The 19656-nt window shown below is 41.1% G+C and overlaps 2 protein-coding genes across 3 annotated transcripts; both read left to right on the top strand.

The window, feature by feature from the left end:
• The first annotated feature begins 1989 nt into the window (after window positions 1-1989).
• Window positions 1990-11235, top strand: LOC306743412 (ras-related protein Rap-1b). Of its 2 annotated transcripts, XM_079225915.1 has the most exons (9): window positions 1990-2014; window positions 3431-3597; window positions 5574-5661; window positions 6109-6177; window positions 6293-6349; window positions 6440-6580; window positions 7437-7580; window positions 8665-8783; window positions 10517-11235. In XM_079225915.1, exons 3-8 carry the CDS (start codon window positions 5605-5607, stop codon window positions 8749-8751), a joined length of 555 nt encoding a protein of 184 aa, XP_079082041.1. In that variant the 5' UTR covers window positions 1990-2014; window positions 3431-3597; window positions 5574-5604; the 3' UTR covers window positions 8752-8783; window positions 10517-11235. The 2 variants fall into 2 exon arrangements, with proteins under 2 accessions (XP_079082041.1, XP_079082042.1); XM_079225916.1 differs by lacking the exon at window positions 3431-3597 and having other exon boundaries at window positions 2005-2014.
• Window positions 11236-12586: 1351 nt separating this feature from the next.
• Window positions 12587-16817, top strand: xkr7a (XK related 7a; the record flags this gene model as incomplete). The annotated part of the gene is made up of 3 exons (XM_079225973.1): window positions 12587-13185; window positions 15432-15631; window positions 15862-16817. The coding sequence occupies exons 1-3, from the start codon at window positions 12644-12646 to the stop codon at window positions 16815-16817; spliced, it is 1698 nt and encodes a 565-aa protein (XP_079082099.1). The 5' UTR covers window positions 12587-12643.
• Window positions 16818-19656: the final 2839 nt, after the last annotated feature.

Genomic DNA, 19656 nt, shown 5'->3' with positions numbered 1-19656 from the left:
GGCGCGAGATGAAAAGTCAGGAGATCGACAAAATCTGTATAGGATTCATCCTCTGGGGACCACACATGTCTTTACAGAACTTCATGGAATAGTTCAATCTTGACCAACATAACACACATAACATACAGTGGTGTTATCAATAAACGGACTGCTTGCAACTGTAATATAACTGTTCTTTAAGTTTCTGATGGCTCAATATTGAATGGGAGACTCACTTTTCTCAGGTTTCCACATTTATAAAAAAAAATCCTCTGCATCTCCAACCAAGGGGCACTAAAATTACTGAGTTATAGATATAATAATTCCTCCTAAGTGAGTCTGTGCACATGAAAGGCAATAAATAAGGTGACTCAACTCTCCCTCTGCGTTCTGTTCCTTATCAGCTGCTGTAGTTACCAAAACATTGGCAAGCCAGATGTGTGATGACCACAGCTGTAAGGTGCAGCCAGGTTATCAAAAAAATGCAAAGAAAAAGGAACAAAAGCAACTCAGGCTGATACTTTAATCTGACAAAAAAGAATTGACGAGATTAGATGGTGAGACTGATGGATGTCAGAAAAACAAACCTTGTTTGTTTGTGTTATAGATTGAAAAATAAAATCCTGTTTCGTTACAAAAACATGAGAACTTCAATGGCTTTTCTAAGTCACATGGGGTTCATAAAAGCATTATTATTGGATTATACTTCAAACGCAACCTCAAAAATCCCCTGCCAAACAACAGCTCTCATTGCAGCTGTGCTACTTTTTTTATTTTTATAAACAGGGTATGTTCTCTACCTGCTGAGTATCATCTTCTGGGAGAGTTTGAGATTCAAAAGTAATATTATATTTGTTTGTTTATGAAATGCATTGTTTTTCCTGAATAAAATACCAGCACACCAGAAAATACAGTAAATTACTTTCCTGGTCCACCCCTTTATTCACTTATATGTGTGTGGTGTCTCTCTCTTTCAGAGGGTGAAAATAATGTTAGCGATTGTGTTGGGTGGATGTGAATAGGTTTACCAGTGTTGGGGGAAGTATTATAATATATAAGGTGTCTTTGAAAGTATATACCACTGTAATAGGACCTTAAAGTTAAAGTTACGCACTGAAAAAGTATCTATTAGCTTAATGTCCTTGAAGTATCAAGTAATCAATACAGAAAATGGCTTTTACTTTGAAGTATCTCAGCTCTATAAAAAAAAATGCATTTCATTTCCTGGTCAGTGTTCAAAGGATTAACACTAATTTATCTTTTTATTTATTCTTTATTTGGATCTCCATTAGCTCCCACAAAATGGTTGTTAGTATTCCAGGGATTCACACTAAACAAAAAACAAGAAAAGGCAAAGCAAGCCAAATGTAAGGACCAGAAAATGAAATGGCTCTGAAACAATAAACAATAGTTGCCTATAATGGACAAACTAATATAGCTGGAACACACTGCTAACAGTCTCCATGCTTTGCATCACGCGAATCATCTTTGATAGGACCGTTAAAATGCTCTATTCTTCTTGAAGAGAATGTATGAATGAAATAATTTACAGCATCTCTTCATTATAACTGGTATAAATTCCTAATCTGCGTATGGTGTCCGACTCCCTGGAATTCTTAACCACATAGTGGCCACAGGGTCTTTAAAAAAAAAAAAAAGACTAAACCCATCTTTTTTGCATGCTTTTAGTGAAGTTTAGAATGTGTTGTTGGTACAACTTTTATTTTAGAATTAGTATTATTAGTATTATTCAATTTTTTTGAATAAGTAACAATCCTTCCCTTTTTATTGCCATACATTCATATCATATGTATTTGCTCTTTGCTCATCATTTTGAAGCACATTAAGTCTACACTCTATGTGTATGAAATGTGTTAAAAATAAAACCCACGACTTGAACTGAAAAGGTTTAAATTGTGCCTTAACATGGACAGCTGTGATTGGCTGATCCTCGTCCAATCAGCAGCCTCTGCTTCGATGCTTCCGTACTTTGGCACATTTACACCGTGAGAGTGCGCACACACGGCGGAACACGGTGAGTGTCTCGTGAAGCTCCACCCGTACCTACATTAGCTAATTATGTTGCTAATTATGAAGTGATGTGACTCGTTTGGTTTATTGATCGGTTCCAAAAATTTTATCGTCTCCGATGACACACCAACACTCTCCACTGCAGCTAAACGTGAAGTAGCTTTAGCTTCCAGGCTAACACCAGCTAACGACGAGTTAACGCTAGCTGACGAGCTATCGGGACGAACTGTTTGTAGTTCAAGTAGCTTCATGTCCGGTTGTATCTCACTCACTTTGAGATATGTAGCAGTGTATCCACGCGTTAACGAAAGCTCAACTCAAACATGAGCGAGATTAATGAAAACACTAGTTTTGAGAGTTCAGTTAAATGCTAACTGGCTAGCTAACGGTGTTAGCTAAACATTTATGTTGACCATTAACTAAGTTAGTTATTAGAATTGAGTTTATTGTTTGTCAGACGTGAACAACGTCAAACCTGGAGCTCGCGTTTTATTTCTGTTCCTATCCAGCATTAGTTAAGTGTGTGTTGTGTTGCACAGCTCGTCTTTCCTCTCTCGACGCTAACAGGGATGTTAGCTCGCATTTACCAAACGTTGCTAGCCGAATGCTAATATTTGATAATAAATATACTTCTTGAAACGACTTCTTCCACTCGAAGTTAAGTTATTATTTACGGTGTGTTGATCCATCAATACGCGATTTAAAGCTTTGGCTGGTCGTTTTATACGGTGTCGGTCTGCTGCGTTGAGCCTCTCAGCCACACCCTTCCTCTGGAAACCAACCAACGTTTTGCTTTAAGTTATCACAGAAATAAGGTCCTATTAGATAACTGTTTTTATTGCCGATATAGCACTATCGTTTCTCGTTTAACAAATGAAGGCGTCGTTTTTTTTTACTAATTACTATAAAAAAAGTTTTTATTAAATAAATCAAAAGCGTGTTTGTGCTCTTGTAAAGTTAAAATCTATGGACCTTCTGGACACACTGAACTGAAGAGTAGCCCAGTTAGACACGGTTTTAAAAAGTCTACCAGCCTTGTAATGAATGTTTTATTCAGACAATCATGTATTTTTTTTTTTACTGTCTGCATGTTGATCAGCAACAGGTTTCTCATGGAATACTTTTTGTTTATGTAACATGTAACAACTCGTCTCCTGGTGATAAAGTAGACCCACACAGCACTTAAAGTCAGAACAACAGCAGAATCATCTTAACATGGGATGAATGAGAAAACACTGCATGATTTTAATAATTCTTCTAATTCCCCCTTTTTCCAATGGGCTCTGGTGTCAAATGTTGTACTTGCATTTTCTCATTTGTCTGACTTTATAAGTACGTAGAAAACAATTCAATTTGGTTTGAATTAATCCAGTTTTCATCAAGGCTGACTGTAAACACTTAAATATTTGGTTTAATTCAGGGCCAGGTTCCTGTCCAAACAGTTCGGTGTACTCTGGTCTTCTGGTTCCCAACCGACGCTCCGTATCTGCCCGCTGACATCCTTGTACCTGAGGATCTGCCGGTGCCCCCCCCCCTCCCCCTCCCCAGATGTAGAGGCAGTTGACATCTGCAGCAGCCGTGTACACAGTAGGTTAAGCTGTTTTCTCAGCATTAATGTGCTTTTTGTTTTACTGCACATATTTTCAGCAAACTAGTATTTTGTGTCCATTTGTAAACTGGGATGGATGTTTACATTTCACTTTGATCAGGAATGTGGGATGAAGTGACCTTTAGCTGTTAGCACCAATGAGACACTTTCATCGGCAAGCCAGCAAATGTTTATGAGTAGGTTTGGTGAAGGTTGTCAGATCAAGTGTTCAATACTTGAAATGTTTGCGTCCAGGCTCATATCTAATCGTGGGAAGGCTGAGCTTTCTTATCTGATGTCAGGGCTTAGAAGCAAGTTTTGTGACACCTACACACATTTTCATTTTAAACAGAGTGGTTCACTTAAAATGTCGGAGAACAAATGCATCCGGCACACGATGGTGTCATCCTCGGTGCATCCCCCCTTGCCATGGTAATGATTTCAGTGCAGTGGTCATGCATGCACCCTCTGATCTGCATTTTCTGTTTGTATGGTGTACTTGAGCAGAGGAGGGTCATTACAATGGCTCTTTGTAGAGGGCCTCGTGTGCCGGTCTCACTGTGGGTTTCTGGTGGTGCTTCATACGTCCTAGTTAGACTTGCAAATGCCGGTCAAGCGTAACAGAGTGTTTTTTTGTATTGTTTGTCTCAACGTTTGGCAAATGTCCAACAGACCTAGTATGATTAGTAGATTCAAAGAGCTTCGTAAATTAGATTTTAGTGTGCATCACCCCCTCTTTGACATTTTGTACATCAAATGACGATTGCATTTGCGTTTCAGAATATCATTTAAAAAGCAATACTTCTGTACATGTTTGTAAACGATATTGTTATTGGATTCATGCTACCCCAGATGGATATATATTTCAAATCTATCTATCAAAGTACACTGCAAATTAGGCAGATCTGCTCATTCTCTAAAGTAATCTGATATGTTTGCGAATTAAATCAACATCAATGCACTTTGATTATCAGGGTTAGGTTTGTGACTTTCCCACAAGACACACAAGAAAACAAAACGCAAAAATTAAATAAAGTTTTGTTGGTCAATTACACAATAGAAGACAAGCCTTCGGTATTGCTCAGTAGGTTTGATGCAATATATATATATATATATATATATATATATATATATATATATATATATATATTAGCCGCAGCAGCAAAGTTCCCTGGATGGTAATAGATTGTTTTAAGAAAAAATGTCTTCACCTGAAACATTTTCACGCCTGTGAGAGTTCTTCTGACTCTTAATATTTTCTAGGCCATTTCTTCTTTGGACTGTTTGAGGCTGATGGAGTTGATGATCGGTCATTGTCTGTGCCCTTTCTCCTCTGTATTATAATGAGATTAAGTTATGTGCGACACTGGAGCTCTTGTTTCAACACTGACATTTTTAGGATCTATTAAATTTTTTAGAGTCCATGGCTCCACATTACCTCTTTTGGATCAACGTGGCAAGTTTTTTTTTTTTTTTTACTAAAAAGGCACTTCATTATTATTAAATGCCATTGTTGCTACTTGATGCACCAGTCTGGATCTCTGGAGTTAAGGAGCCTGTCTTTGATTTCCTTAGGCTCTTCCTGCTTCTTTTTTCTTTTCTTTTTTGAGGCGACGCCTGTCGTCGTGACGGCTGAAGTCCCATGGTAGTGGGTGGGAAAGAGAGCTCATTTTTTGGCAGAGAAAATGCATTTTACTCTGCTGATGTCAGTGGTGATTTTGTATTGTTGTAGGCACTGTTCTGACACAGTGTTCACTCTTATATAAGTGTAGTCATTAAGCTTCTTTGATTGCAAACAGAATCGGAATCATCTTTACTGGCCAAGTATGTTTACATGTACAAGAATTTGACTCTGATTTTAAGTTGCTCTCAATGTACTTAAACATAGTTCCATTTAGAGAGCTGCGCTGGTTATTTTTCGGTTGGTATCGACACAATCCTCTGTCTCACTATCATTCCCTATGTCCCTCCACAGTCCCTTGTGCTGTCCAGTGAAGTTGCCCACCATGCGTGAGTACAAGCTTGTGGTGCTGGGATCAGGTGGCGTGGGGAAATCAGCACTGGTGAGTAATGTCTGCTGCAGTGATCATGTTCATTATATTTTCGTCGTAAAATTGTGTTGTCATGATGCAATTCACAATAAAGTAGTGCTCTATAGAATATACAAGAAGGGCAATTGTTTTTAAGCAGGAAAATAGAGTTGTAGATTGCTTCTCTGGGCTACAAAAAATGCATTGTGGTACATGGTTATATTCTACGTTTAATATATTCTGGGATGCAATATTTCAACAGGCCACAATAAATAAGAGACTAGGAGGCACGACTTCGCCTGAGTCGAGGGTTGTGGAGCCTCAAGAATGTAAATTATCCTTAAGAAATTAAAGTGGCGTCGAGTTGAAATGAATGTTGATGATGAATTTTTATATTTTAATTGTGTTTTTATATGTTGGGAAATGGATTGGCCAGTGCCAGTTTTTGATTATTGATATACTGTCTTTTTTTAATTTCAGACAGTCCAATTTGTGCAAGGAATTTTTGTGGAGAAGTACGACCCCACAATAGAAGATTCCTACAGAAAGGTAGGCTCAGAAGCACACTGATCTCAATGCAACTCTGTGGTTGGCTGTTAAAATGCCTCCCAAGTTTATTATAAGAAAAATGTGCATGTTTTTTTTCTTTTTCTTTCTCCAACAGCAAGTGGAGGTCGACGGGCAGCAATGTATGCTTGAAATCCTCGACACGGCTGGAACAGTAAGTCAAATCAGACACAAGCATCAGATGAAGAGGGAAGATAAATATAAACATGTTGCTGATGGCTCCCCCTCTGTTTTTGATCTGTAGGAGCAGTTCACGGCCATGAGGGACCTGTACATGAAGAATGGCCAAGGCTTTGCTTTGGTGTACTCCATAACTGCGCAGTCGACGTTTAATGACCTACAGGACCTCCGGGAACAGATCCTGCGAGTAAAGGACACTGAGGACGTGAGTGTTATACTTTTATTAAACATACTTTTATTTATTTTACCATACTGTTGTCTTTTACACTGATATTATGGTAAATGAAGTTTCTAAGTTTCAAAGAGACAAAATGCAGAATAAACTAAGTTTAAAGATGAATGTGACTGACTTTTTTTCTATAAATATTGTCATTGTGAGTTATTTTGGCCAAGATAATTGCTTGGTTTAAATCTGATATTGTATATACAAATCCTCAGTTGCATGAGAAATAAATATGATGGATAGGAAGTATAAAATATGGAACTGAGGTCATAAATATAGAATGTAAACAAGAAATACAGAAGTTAACTGGAGACACATTGTTTTCATCTTATGGCATTAGGGTTTATCTTGTTGTAGTACAGGTGACATAATTTCTCAGCCGCTCCTCTATAAAGCACCTCCTCAGTGTGTCCTCTGACCTTTATCTGTGTTTCTGTCAAATCGGCCTGTGTCACCTCTCAGGCTCATCATTCCCTCATTAGAGTCGACTCTGTAGGAGAGAGGGCAGAGCGAATGGGGGCAGGAACTTTGTGACGGGATTTAAATGTCAGAGCTGTTAGACGCTTTCTGCTACTTCCAGTCTTCGTCTCATCTCTTGATTTATAGAGAGGACGTGCAGCATGCTGAGTGTGTGTGTGCTTTATTTATTCATAGCAGGTTACTTGATTGGTCTTGTGTTTCTTGGTTCGTGGCTCACTAAATATTCTTGTGCATCTACTGTATATAAGATCATAAACCAAGTGAATCATGCCTATTTGGCCTTGTAAAAAAATGTAAATGCTGTACGCCGTATGATATTGCCTGAAAGCTCAAACCTTTTAACGTTTCCATTAATCAGGTTCCAATGATCCTGGTGGGAAACAAATGTGACCTGGAGGACGAGCGTGTGGTCGGAAAGGAGCAGGGTCAGAACTTGGCTCGTCAGTGGAACAACTGTGCCTTTTTAGAGTCTTCAGCTAAATCAAAGATCAACGTTAATGAGGTAAGTACGGCCGATATTCGGGGTGTAGCGGTACACGGAATATGTATGCGCTTCTGTGTCATGAATGGTTTGGCACGGTGTGAAAAAACCCAAATGCATGAGGATATGTTTTGTTTTTGATCAGACGGTAGTGTAAGTTTCAAAGACGAATCATCTTGCTGGTACTGGGGCAGCAACTATTTTCATTAACAAGATAAAGAACATTTCAAACACCTCTGTATTAAACTGTACAAACACGGTTCTTTGATATTATCAAAATTCATAGAATAATTGTACACGGCTCGCTCTCCTCATTGCTCTTGTAGCTAAACGGGAACCAGCTGGTTGAGTTTTTAATTGGCGCTCGCCATAGTGAAACTGACTTGCATGCCAATCAGCTTGAAAATCTAACCTCAGCATATGTTGCGAACAGCGTATTTAAAATAAAAAAAACTATGCACACTGAACTCGAGCTTCTGAAATTTGTACACTATTTTCTTGAAGGAAAAATAACTTTCATCACTCGTTGTAACTTCTAGACTTTCCAAATGTTATCGGACTTAATTTATTAAATTCTGATAGTGAAACAAATACATTTGCAGTTATGGAAAACACTTCATCCACCATTTAAAAGCCACATAATTAGTGTCGGAGACCACAAGTTTAACTGGAACACGCATGCAGCCTGCTGTCATGCACACCATGATTGAGGGCCGGCAGGTAGGAAAAAAACGTAGCACATCGAGATTTGTCTAGATTTACTAGCTAGCAAACTGTAGGCTGCGGCAGGTTACGGGTTGTAACTTGCAATTGAGCAGCAGAACCACTGAAGCTATGTGCTCTCGTCTTCATATCGTGTTCGGGGAGGGGTTATGCTCTCGTGTGTCATTGAGCCATGATTTCAGATCTGCCCAAAAAAAAATCTGTAACACAAAAATGGTAAAAGGAAAACTCAACAAAAACAGTTAAACGGTCTATCTCCAATTCAGTACTATATAGTTCAGTCTTTTCACATGTTTTCAGCATTTATTTGAAGTCCAACTTGAAGATATTAGTTCTATGATCGCTGAAATGTTGAGACCAATGAACCTTTCCCCTGTTTTAGATTTTCTATGATCTGGTGAGACAGATCAACAGGAAAACGCCGATGGAAAAGAAGACAAAAAAGAAGTCGAATTGCACACTGCTCTAAATGGCCCTCCTTCCACAGCAGCTCCAGGCCAGGTGAGTGGGTGTTGAAGCTAAATGTATTTCCGACATGAGCAGGCCTCCCACTGCACACTGAGCTGGGGCTCGTCATAGAACGTTTAGAACTGTTTATTGCAGTCATTTTTAGCATCTTTTGATTCATTTTGACTGCACGCAAGTATCGTATTGCATTGCAGTAACTTGGTAAATGTGGTTTAAAGCATCACTGATGACGATGTAACAATAACTCAAAATAAATCTTTTTTCAGGGGGAGCTCGTCCCTTTTAGCCTTGTGGTGATGTAAACCTAACGCCAACTTACTGAAGGCTAATTGTGTGAAAAAACATTTTAGGGCTTCATCTTTTAATTCGATCAGATCATTTATAGTGATTTATCCAAATTGTATCAAGTCTTTCATAAATGTTGTGGCTCCACCTGCTGTTGGAACGTTGTAACTTTAATTTAATAAACCAGCTTTAATAAACCATACTTCATGTTCTGGCCCGTTTTCTACAAATAATGAACTGTACTAATGTGTTGGACGTAACATTTTCAGTCACTGTTTTCCAAAGAGTCATAGTTTTTTAATTTTTGTATGCGTTTCCCCAGGTTTGTGATTGTAAATCATTGGTTTGACTTTAATATGAAAACCAATGTCCTGAGACTTGAAGCTTGGTTGAAATATGTAATTCATCATAGTGACATTCACGGCCTGTAAACTTCTGAATTTAAACTACACTTCCTTTCTAAAACTGATTATGTAACTTTTGCATCAATTAAAAGCAGACTTAATAATAAAAAGATCTTAAAACATGACCGGTTCACCGTTTTTGAAGTCGGCTTTGGAAAATGAACTACTTGCGTTGTCTGTAAATCCGATGTAATCTGTAACATGTTAGCTACAGATTAATTTTGCGCTACGTTTTAAGCACAGTGAGAGGACTGTGGATTAGAAAGGGATGTTTGAATGCCCTGCATCATGGCTCAACACTTCAAAAGTTGTAGCCAGGTTTAAAACATGGTTGGCATTTTTAGTAATTAATACGTCAGCTGATCTAAATGTGACCTGAAGATTGAAAGCTTTATTAGTCACCGTCAAAACTTTCCACCTTCAATTCCTCGCAAACAAAATTGACTCAACCGAATGTCTGCTCGCCCTGCAGCTGGAACACGAGGAACGATTACAGCAAACAAACCGGTTTCAATGTTCGCACCTGACTGATGTTTTAAGACCGATCCCTTTTTAAGAGCACGATTTGAATGAAGGGGATAAAATACTGGTTTTTCACTCTTTGAGAATCCATCATCTCAAACCCCTTTGCTTTGTGTGTTTAGTCACCATGTCCAAATGACTGGAGCCACTGATGGTTAATTCTGTCCACTGAAGTAAACTGAAGCCTTCTTAATAGTTGCCTTTGTTTAGTCTCTAAAGCAGGGCCCTCAAACCACGCTGTGGGCCTGTGGTCTAGATCCATGGAGACGGGTTCCTCATGTCCACAGACTTTAACCATTACCACAGCTTCTCGCTTGAGAGTAATTTCATTTTCTACCAATTCTGTAAAATTACAGCAGAAACAGTCTTTTTATTTAACGTTTCACAAGCTTCAACAAAACCAAACGCTGAAGTGTTCAAGTGGCGAGAACAACCTGTCTAGTGGCTCCCAGGTCATTTGAGTTTGAGGCGTCTCCTCCAGACTGAGGTCCCTATTTCTCAGCATGTCCACAATGTTGAATATCTACTGACGTTATGTTTTTGTCTTGCTTGCAGAAACTCGTAATGATTAACTGTTTCCCAGTGGATCGTGCCAGCATTCCAAGTCCTCTCCAGAGCGTTTTGAAAAAGGCAGACAGAGATACTTCACCTATCGCAGGAGACGGCACATACTCTCAAGATGCTCTTCTCTGCTTTTTAACAGTGAAGAAATCCACTTCTTTATTTTTTGTATAGTCAGCCTGATGACAACTCTGTTTTTGTTTTATTTGTTTTTCTTCTCCAGGGTGTCTTTCTCTTTGAAATATTAGTGTAAAAGAAGAGACCGAGGGTTTGAATCCATATATGGGAACTAAAATGTTTTATTAAAAGTAACATCAATCTTTGGCATATTGTGACAATAAGTTTGCAAAAAGAAACCTTGTGAAATGTTGACTTTCATACATTTCTGCACTAACAGTGTCAACAAAGATGCATCATTGTCCATAAGTTACTCACTCCTACTTTAAAGGATGTGTATTGATGAGATAACATCTTTCCTAAGTGACTTTGTTTTTTATTGAGCTGAAAGCCTTCCATATTTCCCATAATATATTCTACTTCCATTTTTGCATAATAAAGCTAAGGAAATTAGTATTTTATAGACTGATGGGGGAAATGGTGTGTTCTGATTTGTGTCTTGAGGCTGAAAATATATTGTACTAAACCAACTCTAATATTGCTGTCACAGATGCTTTTCCAGCTTTTATGAATGATTAAATTTTAGTACATTTTCATTATTTTTGTCATGTTTTTTTCCTTAATTTGTGTTTTCCAAAGTGTTAAATGTTTTTCTCATTTGGAAAAATACTGCTGGATAATTCAAAGTGTTTTGCTCAATAGTTTTGCTGAATTATAAACGCAACCACTTTAAATGGTTTTATAAATCGTGTTTTCTCCACAGCCAACGGCTGAAGTCGGTAGAGTACTGCTCAGGACACAGTAGAGAGGATCAATACTTCCAATACAGTCTCCTCCAGCTTAAAGTGCAACTGTTAGTGTTTCCTGTTGGCAGAAATGACAGCCGCCACCCAAGTCATCAGAGTTTTAGCTGAGAAGTTTGCTCAGCTGACCAGCAGCAGAGGTTGTTGAAAAGCGGAAGGAGTCCAGAAAGAGGAACTCTAAGGAAGCCGAAAAGAAACTAATCGGGTTGTGGGCTTGAGGCCAGTGAAGGCAGAGGAGACACGGATCAGCTGATCCACCTCAGAATGATGGTGAGACACAAAGGCCTTTAAGTTGTAAGATATAAGCTACTAGTTATTTACAGATACTACATATATTAATACATATGTCTTTATTTTACTGTACAATGTATTGTTAAAGATAAAACCAGTAGTTAGACCAACTGCATAGGGAACATTTAAATTTACTCCAAAGAGGTGTAGGCCTCTAAACTTCTTGTGGATTTATTTACATATTTCTTTTGGGGCCCAACGAGGGAACATCGCCAATATCTCACACTAAAGCAAAAAGCAAATTTGTGTGTTTTTGTTTCTCTCCTACCCCAGTGACCGTCATACAACCTCAGTTACTATATCTTGTGACCCTTTTGATGGGCCCTGACCTTTTTAGGTAAAAGTAGCTCCACTTCAATCAGCTCCACTAACAATATGCTACACATTCACACTGATGCAGCAGTATTTAACAATGTAATCTACCTGCAGACCATTCTCCTGCTGAACGAATGCGTTTTACTTATATATACTTATGTAGATATATGAGTGCAGTTTGCCTCTTTATTTTTGACTGAACTGGATTTTGAATGCTGGGTGTTTCCATAGTACGTTTGCTGAAGTCAAGGATCTGAGTTACTTCTTCCAACACTGGCTAAAACGGAAATTTAAGCGAGATGATTTCTGATTCACCCATTTCAACATACTGTATGATAAATCTTCTCTAAAAGCATCGGAATCGACCCGCAAGCAGCTCTATTGTCGCAATTAAAAATCCCATCTCCCTATATTATCACGCTGAGTGAGCAGCAGCGGTGACTCCCAATCTCTCTCACCTCCCCTGGCCCTCCTCCCTGCCTCCTCTCCCCTCCCTCTCTGCTACACGCATGCACCCAGACCGACAGGCTCGCGACCCCCCTCCCCCCTTCCATAATTTTCCCATCTCTTACTCACTCTCTTCCCTACAACAAACATGGCCGCGAAATCTGATGGTGCACCCGTCTCTCTACGAAACGAAATCCCACCCGAGTGTCCCTCCAGGTCGGACCCGCGGCCTCCGCAGCGCCGCGCCGCCGAGCAGCGCTACTCCCTCCCGGACTGCTGCTGGACGCTGTGCGCCCTTTTGGTGTTCTTCTCGGACGGGGCCTCAGACCTGTGGCTGGCCGCGGACTACTACCTTAGGAGGTACTACTGGTGCTTTGCGCTGACTCTGGTCTTTGTGATCATTCCGTCCGTGGTCGTGCAAGTGTTGAGTTTCCGATGGTTCGCCTACGATTTCTCGGAAACCGTCGAGAGCGGCACGGCCGCGGCCGCCGTGGTGGGCGCGTCGGTGGCGGAGGAGAGCGACTTCAGCACCAAGGACAGCGGCGAGCGGGGCGCTGGCCGCTGTGCCGAGGCCGGGGCCGGGGTGCTGCCCGGGCCGGGCACCGGGGGAGGAGCCCGGGGCTGCTGCAGAGTCTTCGTCTGGCTCCTCCAGGCCATCATTCACATCTTTCAGCTGGCACAGGTCTGGAGGTGAGTCTGAACGTAACGGGATCTGACTGAGAGGAGGGGAAACTACACATTCTGCCTTTGTGTGTGTGTGTGTGTGTGTGTGTGTGTGTGTGTGTGTGTGTGTATATACATGCATTCTCCACAGTCCTGGTAAACGCTCCCTGTAAAAGCTAAACGCTAATGAAACATTATGTTTCTCGTCATTCAGAGAGGACTCTGCCCAAAATGACAGAATGTCTTGCTGTATTGTTTGACATGTCTCCAGCTTAGAAAGGGAGAATTAGACTCCACCCAGCCCCCCTCTGGGGTGTAGGGTGGGGGAATTAGCCCCCCCCCCCCCCCCCCCCCCCCCCCACACACACACACACACACACCCTCTGACGGGCTTTTAGGTCAATCATCTCCCAGGAAAATCATCAACTCATCCACACCAATCGCCTTATAGAAAAATAGAAAAATCCCTTTGTCTTTAGGGGTTTTGGCATGAAGGAGCCGGAGTGCTGAAGGAAATGAATATTCTTAAATGTCATGAGGGTTGCTTCCTATTTGCAGTGATACGTGTACCCGCCTCTCTTTCACTGAGTATTTCCAGTTCTTAGCTTGAGGCTCCTGCTCTTATGTTTGCTAAATCCATATTCTCAAATCTCCCAGCTGTTTTTATATTCAGTCTGTTCCTCTCAGCTGAGCCCAAACATGTTTAATTATCAGGCACACTGAGACTAAAAACAAACCGCCGTACACTCTCCCCTCCCCTCATGGATGGTGGGCTATAGTAGGTCTGTAGGTCAGCTACTTGGGCAGTGATGGTAGCAGTGCTCAAGCTTAGAGTGCTCTGATGGGCTTTGACAGGCTTGAACTGCTGCCAGCCAGGAGAAGGGCATCCAGCTGAACTGTAGTGGGAGGAGGGTCAGACAAAATGTGATGATATTCAAAGACAAGTTGTATTTCATAGACATACTACAACGTTGTAGAAGGACACAAAATCAGATGCAAATAACTTGTTTGATTTATCTGTGGGCTTTCATAATCTCCCTGTCTATCTTTGTGGTCGCTCTCTTCCTGCCTCTTTAGACAGCCCTATGGGTAATATATATTGATTTCTTATTTCCTCCTAGAGACTTGGACTTATATGTGTGTGAGTGTGTCCAGGAGCACATTAAAACATTGTGGCGGCACAGAATTACCGGTAATGCCATTAAAGCTGTTGTGTGTGCTCTGTTCACTGCCGCTGCTCTCAGACCGGCGTGTCTGCACATTAAGAGGATTACCGCTCAGTGTTTTACCCTCAGCTGTTAACTCGGGAATGATCCGTCACTGATACACTGTTAGTCAGGTGAACCAGGATCAATTTGGGCCTGCTACCAGAATTAAATGTCAGCGCACAAGAGATGGGATATGGGGGTTGTGTTACAGACGGAGCGTGTGTGATGAAACTCTGTCTTTGTGTGTCCTCCTGAGTCTTTGACCCTCATTATTGCACGCATGCTCTATTTTCTCAACGTGTTACATCCCTTTGTGTAGCAGGAAGCAGAACAAAAAAAGGATTACACAAACTATTGTGGTTCACTGGGCTTGTTGACATAGGGCTCCTCAGACCCTTCTCCCTAAGGCAATTACTGATACATTTATAGCCTCAATCTTCGGCGGCAACCACCATTTTATTTTCAAACAGTTGTGTGGAAAAGTAATGATTTACACAGTGGGTATTTGCCTGGTACAAATAGGTGTCCCGTGTCAATGCATTTGTGCAGGAATTTGTTTGCACAGTGCATATGTCAACCTGTGTGTCTACAGAACGGTGTGTGTTTGTCATACAAGGTCATTATAGAACAAGCTGAGATGGCCGTGGGACTACATGCCAGCAAAGCTCAGGAGTTCAACAAGAGATGTATAGCAAGCTCTCTTTTCCCTCTCTAACCTTGAATCTGAAGAAGAGATTGAGTGCATTTATTTGGATTTCTTTGCTCATGTTTGGCATTTTTTTCTGCAGCACTCTGAGTGATTTTATTTGAAGAGAGATTGCAGACAAGCATTCACCCCCTTAAAATTAAAATCACAGAGCTGCTTGGTTCAGTCTCGTCGGAATCCCAGAAGAGCAAGCAGCCAGATTTTTTGGCAAGAACTACTGACAGCTCCCAGAGTTTGGAATAATGAGTTATGACTTCTGAGAGCTTGAAGTCCAAAAGTTTTTGAAGCACAGTTTTTAGACCTAAAAGTCTGCCTTAATACACTGATGTGTCTGAATTGTGTGTGCCTCTGATACACAGGTATGTCCACGTCCTGTATCTGGGTGTGCAGAGCCGCTGGCACCGAGACCCTGAGCGCCGACACTACTACTGGCGCATGATGTTTGAGAGCGCCGATATCAGCATGCTGCGTCTGCTTGAGTCCTTCCTGAAGAGCGCCCCTCAGCTGGTGCTGCAGCTCAGCATCATGATCCAGGCCAGGCAGGTGCTGCCCCTTCAGGGTGAGTGTCCCAAAATGGCCAACCACCGCATCAGTCAATCACACGTCTGCAGCTCATGCTATGTAGGATGAGTCACTTAAGATGCGCCTCAATCAGGCTCCCACAGAGCAGAGACATGTATATTCCTGCTGTGCTAAATGGTACGACAGTTACCCTCCCCCTCACACCCCGGCCATTTTCATCCGGTCTAACTTCTCTTACTCATCTCTCTTTTCCCTCTGTCTCTCCAGGGCTTTCAGCTTCTGCCTCACTGGTATCCCTCGCCTGGATGGTCGCCTCCTATCAGAAAGCCCTGAGGGACTCCCGGGACGATAAGCTATCCATGACCTACAAGGCCGTCATAGTTCAGATTCTGTGGCACCTGTTTGCCATCGGCGCCCGCACTCTGGCCTTCGCCCTGTTTGCCTCTGTGTTCCAGCTTTACTTTGGCATCTTCATCATGGCCCATTGGTGCATCATGACGTTTTGGATCATTCAAGGCGAGACGGACTTCTGCATGTCCAAATGGGAGGAGATTATCTATAACATGATGGTGGGCATCGTGTATGTTTTCTGCTGGTTCAGTGTTCGAGAGGGACGCACCCGCTGCAGGATGCTTATCTACAGCCTGACTGTGTTCGTTGAGAACGTGGCGCTCACCACTGCCTGGTATTTGTACCGCGACCCTCGTACCCCGGACTTCTACGCCGTCATCATGGTGTGCGTGGTGGCCAGCAGCTACGCTCTGGGCACCTTCTTCATGTTTGTGTATTACTGTCTGCTGCACCCTGACGGCCCGGTCTCAGGGTGGGGTTATATTGTGGAGAAGGAGGAGCCTCTGGAGACGCTGGCCTCCCCGGCTACCAGCCTCCCGCCTGACGTGGTGAGCAGCCCGCCCAGAACCCTTCAGAGAACTAAAGGGTTAGAAAGAGAGCAGGGGTCTGGGGTGGATGGAGACGTGTTTCAGGTACGATCGCTTCGGGGAGCTCAGGCCCCAGCACCCAACTTAACACCCAGGACAGAGGGGCCTGTCATCCGCATAGACCTGCCCAGGAAGAAGTACCCTGCCTGGGATGCTCACTTCATCGACCGCCGGCTACGTAAAACCATCCTGGTGCTCGAAAGCGCCGCCCCGGTCACGCCGAGGATTCAGTACCGCTGTCTGGGCACACCCAAAGAAGTGATGGAGTACGAGACCACCGTGTGATGTGCAGAAAGGGGCTGTAACTCAGCTCGAGCCGTGTGGACACCCTGCCTTAAATAAAATGGCAGGTGGATGACTCTCACTGAGCAGTCTGTTTCAGCTCCGCGCCAACTTGATTGCTCTCCGTTCTGCCAGTCAGTGGAGACAAACAGGTGTGAGAGTGTGGTGTCTTTTATTTTTTACGAAGGCAAAGTGCTGTGATGTTGTGTAACGATGGTGCATATTTCGGTTTCTGTATCATTTCTCAGGTCAGGTTGTGGTACAGGAAGATGTTGATGTTAGCAGCAAACCTGCTGTCTGGTGAAGTTAGAGAGAAGCACAGGTAGGCAGAGAAGTGGAGCTGGTTATTAATCAGAGGCCGAAAGTCCTCCTCAGTGAAAGTGCTTCAGCGCATCCTCTCAAGGCGGTCAACAGAGAGACGAGCCTTCAACATGCATGATTATTTATGGCAGCTAGAAATGAATCATCATTGAACTAGATGTAAACGGGTGAGAGGCATTTACAAGACGTGAACTCACACTGTAATTTTAAACACAATCTAGAATAAATATATCACAGGCACCGATGATCATAAGCATACTTTTCCATAACTACTCACTCATGTTGAAGGATTCTCTGAAAATGCTGAATGTAAAAAATTTGAAAATGTGATTATTTGTGACAAGGCTTCAAGCATTTGTATGCTGTTAGTGGGATTTACAACATTCCTGTGGTACAACATTTGTTTTTGTCTTTTAGGTAAGCTAGAACAAAAAAGAGATTTGTGTGTTTACAAGCAATCTGTGGTTTTTGGGACACGCCATCACTAATATTCCAATAAGATGCACCTTCAATGTGTACTGAACAATAGCTACATTATGATTTACATTTACAGGATGTATTCAGATAGGACTCTCAACAATTGTATTTTCATACTCATCCAACTTACACAGCAAAGGAAACAGGACATTAATTTCCATGTAAATTAAACTGCATAATGAAGAGAAAGTTACAGAGGGACAGCACTGTCTGTAATAATACTGTATCCATACTTTGTTGTCTGAATAATGTAGAGAGAAAAAATTGGCTGCAGACTCCAGACTCGGAATAGCTTTGATATTATTGATGGTACAGGCATGTGATACTTGTGGTAACATTTTTATTTTATGGGATCTGTAATTTTCTTTTAATTTTCTCAAAACTTTCCAAGAAATACATTATTACTTGGATATGAGTTTTATAATGAATAGACAGAATTTAAGCAGTTGATTTCCAGAGGAATTTCCATGAAAGAACTGCTCTATTTAAAGCCCAAAAATAATGTATTCATCATCCACTAATTATTGGAAACTTAATTCTTCATATATAATTAATTGAATACTCACCATACTCGACAAATGACACGTCTGACCTGCTGTAGACTCAAGGTCACACTAGCGTTGCATTTAATAGGATTTTTTTTGTAATTAGTGCTAAATATCAGTTTCCAGGAACCTTCCTATGAAATTATTAAGAATTAGTGGTCCTGTAAAATAAAGCGATACCGTACTTTAGTTTATCAGGGTTGTTTTTGTATAGAGTAGTCACAAGAAGGACATTTCTGAACTGTGTGTGTTTGTGTGTGTTTGCGTGTGTGTGAGCTCATATACCAGCATGTGTATGGGTGTATGTGGGGGAGGGGAGTCCTGCCATGTACATTTAAGTTCATTTGAAATTTGTCATTGAGATAAGACAGTTTTGTTGTAAACACTGTCCAGTCAGCTCAGTTTTCCCAGATGACACTCAAATAAATAAGTAATAGCCCACTGAACATCTTTACCAACTCTGCTGCAGTAAAAAAGAAAAGAAAGAAGCAAAGCCAGAGAGGCTTAAATTACGGTGCTAACTGTTTGAGTCCATCACATAACTACCACACGGTGTACCATAAAACAAACTTGTTATGGCAGGAGTTTGGGCGGGGCTGTACCTCAAAACATAAAGCTAGAATCAAAAAGCCTTAAACTGGTCATACCAGACGGTTGCTGTTCAAAACAAGAAAAAAAAAGATTAATGAGAAGGTGAAGACAATTTCATTATGTTGTTGTTGCTAAAATAAAGAGCAATGTGTTTACCTGATTTTTGCTGTTAGTGCTTATTTAAACAAAGTGTATACAGACAAATATATATGCCATACATGTTGCCATTCATGGAGCCTGCAGCTAGCATGGCTAAAAACACTAAACATTGGTATTTAATCTATTAATTTTACCGTTTTATTATCATTTCTGTAAATTACATATTTCTACATAATGGCTATAATGCACAGCATAGTTTTGGTGGGAAATACCATATCCGGCCCCACAATTTTGTAATTTGTGCATAATTGTTGAATCTAAACTCTTTCATGCTTTTACAGTTTAAGATTGGCAGTTGCAAATGCAATGTAGTTCTCAAAAATATGCATGTTCAGGTTTTCCAGGATGTTACAATTTGTTTGATCTTATTAGCCTTGTGTCCTTGTTTTGATTGCATGATTGAATAACCTCTTTAGAAATATAGTGCAAATATATTTTGGCTGCATCAAATGTTAGACAGTCTCTGAATAGTCTAAATGTGTACAGATTGACTTTTACAGATCTACAATTTGTTTCAGATGGCCTTTAAAACTTGATGGATTGACTGGCTGTTGATCTTAACATAGGTAAGATGATGCTGTCTTCCTTTTTTCATATTAAGTGTCAAACAAGCCAACGGGCTATTGCTTCCAGTATTATCTGTTAGATAGCTAGATTGATAGATATATGTATACTGTAATCATCCCCAAGGGGAAATTTGTATCAAGCAAAGTTACATAGAACAAATATCAGAAAGAAAGTACTCAATA

This window comes from Taurulus bubalis (genome assembly GCF_910589615.1).
Source record: "Taurulus bubalis genome assembly, chromosome: 11".
Classification (NCBI taxonomy): domain Eukaryota; kingdom Metazoa; phylum Chordata; class Actinopteri; order Perciformes; family Cottidae; genus Taurulus; species Taurulus bubalis.
Note: the sequence above shows the minus strand (reverse complement) of the source record. Positions and strands in the feature narration are given on the sequence as shown.

What these genes read in the sequence shown, in the direction of transcription:
- LOC306743412 (XM_079225915.1), top strand. Translation starts at nt 5,605, where the DNA reads ATGCGTGAGTACAAGCTTGTGGTGCTGGGATCAGGTGGCGTGGGGAAA. An exon ending in GCGTGGGGAAATCAGCACTG is followed by an intron (nt 5,662 to 6,108) that starts GTGAGTAATGTC and finishes TTTTAATTTCAG; the next exon opens with ACAGTCCAATTTGTGCAAGG. An exon ending in CAAAGATCAACGTTAATGAG is followed by an intron (nt 7,581 to 8,664) that starts GTAAGTACGGCC and finishes CCCCTGTTTTAG; the next exon opens with ATTTTCTATGATCTGGTGAG.